Genomic DNA, 7,312 nt, shown 5'->3' on the forward strand with positions numbered 1-7,312 from the left:
GGGGGAAGGTGGTTAGGGAGGGGCTGTGTGGGGAGGAGGGGCAGTGTGTCAGGGTTCTGGGGGTGAGGGAGGAGGGTGATTGGGAATGGGCAGTGTTTGTGTGTAGAGGAGCATGGGAAGATGTCTGGGGGCAGTGTGTGTGGCTGCTGTGATCCGGTGGGTGAGCATATGTACAAAATATGCACAAGAAAATGTGAAAACGTTGAAATCTCAGGTTGTCACAATTCATTGCTGTTTGTAAAAATGATCTGATTTTGGGAGGGAAAGAAACACTGAAATTTCATGGGGGTTGGGTTGTTTTGGCCTTCTTTGGGGTTTTTATTGCTGTTGCTTTTCCTCAACTGGTCCAGTTTACAAACATATCTCAGCAATGTTCAAAATCTCCAATCTTGACCTTGGAACGTTACCCGAATTGGAAACGAATACATACATACATACATACGTACATACATACATACATAAAACAATTTTCATCCACATTATTTTTATTTATTTATTTATTTTGCATCAAAACTTGAATGCTCACGATTTTCAGTCAAGCCAATTTAGCAAAGTTGTGTGAAACATGTAAATTTTGCAGGTGCCAAATTACACTAACAGAATTTAAAAGTCGCTTTAATTTAACAAGGGGGCTGCTTTGCTTCTCAGTTCGAGCTGTGTATATGCCTGACTCTGGGGGCCAGTTTCTCAGCTGGTGTAAATCATTGCTCTATTAGAGCTAATGCAGCTAGGCCAATTTACACCAACTGAGAATTTGGCCTCCGATATTTCCCAGGGCTCACCTCAATCCCTTTCTGCCCTCCCTAAAAGAAAGGGCCCTTGGTTGCTTTCTTATGGGACTGACTGCTTCACACAAGGTCTAGGGAGGAGAACACAGAACACTATTGCTGGTTTCAGGCAGTATTTTTCCCAGACTGTTGCAATCTTCCTGTGTAGACATAAATTTAGCTTAAGGTGTAAATTTAAACAGATTTAGTTAAACTAGTACAAAGGGCTGTGTGGACGCTCTTACTTCAGTTTATCTTAAACAGTCAACTAGGAACAGATTTACATAGAACCAAAATGAACTCCTCTCAAACTGAAATAAGTGTGTGCACACAGTGGTTTGTGGTGGCGTAACTATACTGGTTTCAACCTGATTTAAATTAAACAGTTACAGCTTACAAATTAAACAGTTACAGCTTACTAATTAAGAGTGGGCTACTCAAAAGCACTCAGCCTTACTCTACTCCTATTGACTCCAGCGAGCATTGGCTGAATCCCACAATATAGTTTTAAATCAGTGGCCATGCCCTGTTTCTTTCTATGGAATTCCCAGATAAGCTCTTCGGGGCAGAGATTATTTTGTTCTGTTTGTACAGCACCAAGCATCATTGGCTGTTGGGTTGGCACTTCCACAATACAGATTAATAATCAATAAAAGTCTGTGTCAGCCCCTTCTGAACTTCCCCTGGGAGAGATGGATTTGGAATGAGACCGATTTGAACGACTTCCCCCACCCCACACACCTTAAGGTCTAAACGCATTTGATGTCTGGCTCCAGATTTAAAGGCTGCAGGTGGTGTTGTGGTGTAACTATCCCCATGGGAAATTCGGTGGCCCCTAGCAAGGAAAGGATGAGGAAGATGAAGTTGTTGTTCTTGTCACCTTCTGTAGGCAAAGGCCCTGACCCTGGGCCAAGCTCGCTGTATAAGAAGCCTGAAAACTTTGAGGGGCAGTTTCAAAACCTCCAGGTGGAGGAATTCACGGGTCTGGCTCCCACAGTGCTCCTCTTCACCACGCTGGAGACAGCGGCTTCTACTGAGGAACCACCAGCTCTTCCAGCCGCATCCCTTCGGCCCCAGGTAAAGGTGCAGCTGTTAAACGCACTGGACTCTCCACCACGGCCGCTGGCTGGAATTTTCAAAGTGACCTAAGGGAGTTAGGTGCTCAGCTGTCTTAAGTCAAGCTCGGTGGTGGTATGGAGGCTGATGATGGCTGGCTATCCCCACCTGGAGACAGCAGGATCCTGGGAGAGGAGACAGGTAGCTGCTTGGTGCCACCATCTCCCTCACAGTGATCAGCTCTCTACTGAAAAACACCCTCTCCCCACCCAGTGTGAGACCCCAAGACTTCCCCATGAGCTACAATGCCCTCCTGCCCCTTTCAGGCATCTACTTTCCAGGTGTATTGTCTGACGCAAAAGCTCTCCTAAAAAGTACAGCTCCTTTCCTCAGAGACCCCAGAGCATCTCCTCACTCAGGAAGATCACCTCCTTTGATTGAGACATCTCTCCTCACCCCTGCTAGCCACTCAGCTTCCCAAAAGCGCCCTGGCATAGAACGAGAGCTCGGCTGGAGAGACAGCGTGTCCCGGTGGACCCAGGATGCGCCTAGAAGCCAGGAACTCATGAGTCCTCGTCCTGGGCTCTGCCACTGACTTGCTCTATCGCCACAGGGTAGGATTCTCAGAAGCAAACAGCATTGACCTAACTGCTCCTGTTGAGGTGACCAGGAGGTTTATCCTTGGCTTCAACGGGAACAGTGAGGCCGATGCTGAACAATCTGTGAAATGGGGGTAAAAATCCCCACTTCTGGGGAGTTGATGTCCTTAAAGTACCCGCTGACATTTGCCTGCGGGGCCCTACAGAAATGCATCCTACTTTCTGCCTTGCTTCTTGTCATCTGCAGGCCCGTGTCAGGCAAAATGGGGACGTGATGCCCACCCTGGATATGGCTCTGTTTGATTGGACAGATTATGAAGACCTCAAGCCAGAAATGTGGCCATCTGCCAAGAAGAAAGGTATCCATGGGACCTGCCTGTACCCTCCACCATCCCTCTAAGGCTTGGGGTTCCCAGCTATCCTGGAAACTGGAGGACAGACTTGGGGGTGAAGGAAGGAGTAGGAGAGACAGCCAAAAAGCTTAAGTTGTCTTATTGCATCGGTTAGATTGTGTAGCTGATTATACCTAGCACACCCCTGCCATGGCTGTACCCAGACTTTGTGCTTGTCAAGATGAGGATGCACATTTTAGCTTTATAAGCGTCCGTGCAAATACCCATCACAGACATTTCTCTATTGCCATGCAAAACCTGCTGAACCCTTGGTCTACCACAAAGGGCATTTGGATGGCATAAGACATAGATTTGCCAACTTCTTCCTTTTATTTTCTTATCTGACACACATCTGGCTCTAGTCTGTTCAAGTCTCCATATTGAGCAAACCACATCTCTGCTGTATCGAGTGATTTATCTGGTATGGTCAGGTTCAACTGGAAAGAGAACAGTGTTAGTGCCAACGGCTAAGGAATCTGTGATCATTTTTCAAGAGCTAATCCACGAATCTAGCTATGGAAAGTATTGTTTTTATAACTATCTTCATTAGCTGGGGGGGAAGGATAGCTCAGTGGTTTGAGCATTGGCCTGCTAAACCCAAGGTTGTGAGTTCAATCTTTGAGGGGGCCGTTTAGGGATCTGGGGATTAGTCCTGCTTTGGGCAGGGGGTTGGACTAGATGACTTCCTGAGGTCCCTTCCAACTCTGATATTCTATGATCCTGCTAAACCCTTCCTCTATCCACTTGTATTTCATGTTCTGGAGCAATTTGCCCTGAGCTGGGCAAGATGTGGTTTGGGTTAGGTTCAGGCTGAGGGAGATTCCAATAAGCAACGAAGCCTGTGAGGAGCAGAGATGAGACTTGAACCGTAGAAGTTTGGATCCAGATCAGAACTTCTCTAAAGTTTGAGGCTGTTTGGATCTAGGGATGGTTTGGTTCTGGGCCTACCTCTAGGAAGGAGTGTTGATCTTAGAAGCTTTCAAAGACCTTCTGTTCCCCATGAGCAGTGGGAGTGCTGGTCCTTTGGACTAGTGAGAGGGCACATGGGAGAAGGTCAAAGTAGCTTAGCACCTGCTAAAGAAATGCTGCTACTTCACCAACCCAGACCGCAGGAAGGTTCAGGCTGCTGGAAAAGATACTGCCCCATTGAATCCCATCAGCTATTTGCTCTTCTCCCTAGAGAAACACCGTAGTAAGAGCCCCAGCAGTGGGAATGAAACCATGGCGGCTGAAGGAGAGCCATGTGACCATCACCTTGACTGCCTCCCAGGTGAGCACCAACCTCATTAAAACAAAGTCATTCATTGCAGAGTTGGTTGCAGACTCTGGAGTGTTTGGAATCCAGGCCTGGATTCTGTGGCTGGGGTCGGGGGAGGGAGGGGTGACATCCCCCTCTAACTTATCCTAATTTTGAGAAATGAGTGGGGTGCTGAGGTGAACGTGGAGTCTGCTGTGAACATCCATGTTCCGACAATGCACTGGGGGGGTGACCTGGAGGAATTCCTGCTCCAGGCAGGTGCCGATGGAGAGATAATTCAACTGCATTTTCTCTCCTTTTGACCATCTCTTGATGGCTCGCTCGCTGTGTTGGCAGGATCCTGCTGTGACTTGCGTGAGCATCTCTGCAAACCGCACAATCGAGGCCTTAACAACAAATGTTATGACGACTGCATGTGCACTCAAGGTGAGTTCAGCTCGTCGCTGGTGGGAGACCCCCACATCCTTGTTTTCTTCTTATCGCTGGTTCAGTGGCTGCCTACAGAGATTATAGGGGGCAGTGTGGTCTAGCAATTTGAGAGCCGGGACCCCTGAGTTCTAATCTTGTCTCTGCCATTAACTTACTGCAGGTCCATGGTCAAGTCATTTAATCTCTCTATTTCCTCACCTGCAAAGTAGGGAAATTAATCCCTCCATACCAGTCTCAGCAGAGGAGTGTGAGCAATAATCCATTAATGGCTGTAAGGGGCTTTGAAAATGCACCGTGCTATATACTTTCTCGGCAGATTTTTCTCAGAGGTGTACGTGGTAGCAGGATATTCTAGACTCAGGACCTTATTCAAACATGATGCTTTGATAGATTGGCCTCAGGAGGATGCTCCTATGGAAATCCCAGTGGGGCTGCCCCAGGCCCTGTTTCATGTTTAGGCTGCTTAAGTTAATGACAAGTATGCATTCCTTATCGTATATCGATATCCCATGAGATACGGAGGTAGGATAAATTTGGAGTCGAGTGAAGCTCTGATCATATGTGTTTTTCTTATGGGGGAACTGAATGGCCCGGGGGCATTGGTAATGAAATGCAGAACCTTTCCCCTTTTGGTAGACAGGTCTGAATGCAGCTCAGAGCAGTGGTATCCAAATACAAATGCCATCTTCTCAGTGACCTGTGACATCAGTCCAGTTCCCAGTGGACAACTGCCCACATCATAAAATCCATCACTCAAAGGCAATTTTGTTGGCTGTCTCATTGCAGAAGCCAGGGAGACTGAAGTCCCCTCTCACCCCTGAAAGGGTCTCTCTCTAGGGAAAGCTGTGCTGTCCCTGCTCTGTGGAGCAAAAGAGGGCTCTTGTCTCCCGGGCTGTCCATGCAGCGCCTTCCAGCAATACCCAGGGCCAGCCGTACATCATTGTCTTCAGTGGAGCTACCTGGATTTGCACTAGCTGGCCCAACATTCTAAATACTTTCCTAGTTTGTAAAGCATGTTTCTGATTGACAAGAGGCTAACTAAGAAGAGGCACCAAAAGACAAATGTGCCAAGTCCCAGCGACAGATGAGTTACCTGGGCAAATTCCCAGAGTGAAACACCCTTATTAGGAAGGCTGTTCATTGGTATCTTTTTAAAACAGAGGCTGCTTTCCTAGTATACATATATTACTTCTTCACCAAGGGCTACATCAACCAGCATCACATATTCCCTACACTTTAGGACCTGATCCAAAACCCATAGAAGTCAATGGAAAGACTCCTATGGACTTTGGTGGGCTTTGCATCAGGTCGTCAGTCAACGCTGTCAGAAGCCTCTACCTCCTCTCCTGAAGTTTAAGAGAGATAAAGTAGCAAGGGGAGCTCCCCGACCATTGCTGCTATCATAGCCGCACATTAGCCGTAATTTCCCAGTGGAGAGATCGCTTAGACAGTAATAGGAAGTAATCGGGGGAGACCAAGCAAAACTTCCTATGGATTTTCCGTATTGTTGCCTGTGGAATTTCTGAAGAGCCTGTGAAACACTCTGTCTGCACCAATGAAATCTCAGCCATAGACGTACAGACGTCACCTTTGATCAGTGAGCTAAATAGCATCTAATACAAGAGACAAGAAAACAATAAGCCCTGTAAGGTCCAACGCAGGTGATGGGACTTCTCTGCCATTCTGGTCCAAATGTCTCACTCAACGTTATGTTCATGGGACAGTCCCTGTTGTGGAGGGTTCTGCCATTGACTCTGTGTGTCACCATGAGTCACATGTCCTCACTGCTAAGCTTGCCTCCGCTTCCCCTACTGTAAGATGAGGACCGGCTTAATTCCTTGAAAGCTCTATTCACCAGCACACACGCAGACTCCAGCACAATTCCGTGTGTGTGTGTGTGTGCGCGCACACGCGTACACCCAGATTAATCCCCAGAGCAATTAGACCATCTCACACTCATCATCTGTGTCTTCTGTGCAGGGCTACGTTGCTACGCCAAATTTCACCGGAACCGAAGAGTGACCCGGCGGAAAGGGCGTTGTGTGGAGCCGGAGTCAGCCAGCGGTGATCAGGGATCGTTCATTAACGTGTAGAAGGGGGCAGAGATTCATTTCCAGCCTGGAGGGTCAGGGACGAGTTATTTATAACTAGCAGTGGGGAGGGGTGGGAAAATATCTACCAAATGATTGAAGCTGCAGGCTCTGACCGGGCAGGGCCCCAACAAGACTGATTCTGGTGATGAGATGAGGGTAGTTGTTCTCCACCTTTTCTATCCCAGGACCGCCCCCCCGGACATCTCTCCCATCTCGCTGGGACCCCCCTCTCCCATCTAGAAGAGTGATTGTGGCCCCCTGACACCAGTTCACGACCCTGGAGTTGAGAACCTCTGAAACAGGGGAAAGGGGCCTTATATTGTCTCTGCTGAGAGGGAAAGAGAATACAAGACTGTCTTCTCACTGCAGCTAAAGTTGCCTCCTTTAGGTCGAATGGAAGCCAGGGCTTAAGTCTTTCGCCTTGGTTATTTCTTGTGAGAAGACTGGGAGGAGGTCCCCTAGGATTCCTGGGTTCTGGGACAGGTGGGCGGGTGTCCTTGTTCTCTCCTGCTTGAAACCTATATGGGAGATCAGAGAAGATGACCAGGAAATTGGATATCCTGAACCGGACCATTGCATGGGACATGCCCATTCTCTGCAGACCTGAAATTCTTGCTTTCCCTATGGCTTATCGCCCACAGCCAGTCAGATTCTTTCTTCTCTACCTAGGATTGTGGGGCAGTGACGCACGGCTAAGCAGTGCTTTAGTGATACTGCT

General features: G+C 48.1%; 1 protein-coding gene across 1 annotated transcript in view; it reads left to right on the forward strand.

The window, feature by feature from the left end:
• The window catches only part of DRAXIN (dorsal inhibitory axon guidance protein), a 7,538-nt gene extending 944 nt beyond the window's left edge, over nucleotides 1–6,594 (forward strand). Inside the window, exons 2-6 of the mRNA XM_024210557.1 lie at nucleotides 1,657–1,844; nucleotides 2,670–2,781; nucleotides 3,995–4,084; nucleotides 4,409–4,498; nucleotides 6,482–6,594. Of these exons, the coding sequence (XP_024066325.1) occupies nucleotides 1,657–1,844; nucleotides 2,670–2,781; nucleotides 3,995–4,084; nucleotides 4,409–4,498; nucleotides 6,482–6,594 (593 nt within the window). The remainder of the gene's footprint in view (nucleotides 1–1,656; nucleotides 1,845–2,669; nucleotides 2,782–3,994; nucleotides 4,085–4,408; nucleotides 4,499–6,481) is intronic.
• Nucleotides 6,595–7,312: the final 718 nt, after the last annotated feature.

This window comes from Terrapene carolina, unplaced genomic scaffold (genome assembly GCF_002925995.2).
Source record: "Terrapene carolina triunguis isolate 2854851 unplaced genomic scaffold, T_m_triunguis-2.0 Scaffold714, whole genome shotgun sequence".
Classification (NCBI taxonomy): Eukaryota; Metazoa; Chordata; order Testudines; family Emydidae; genus Terrapene; species Terrapene triunguis.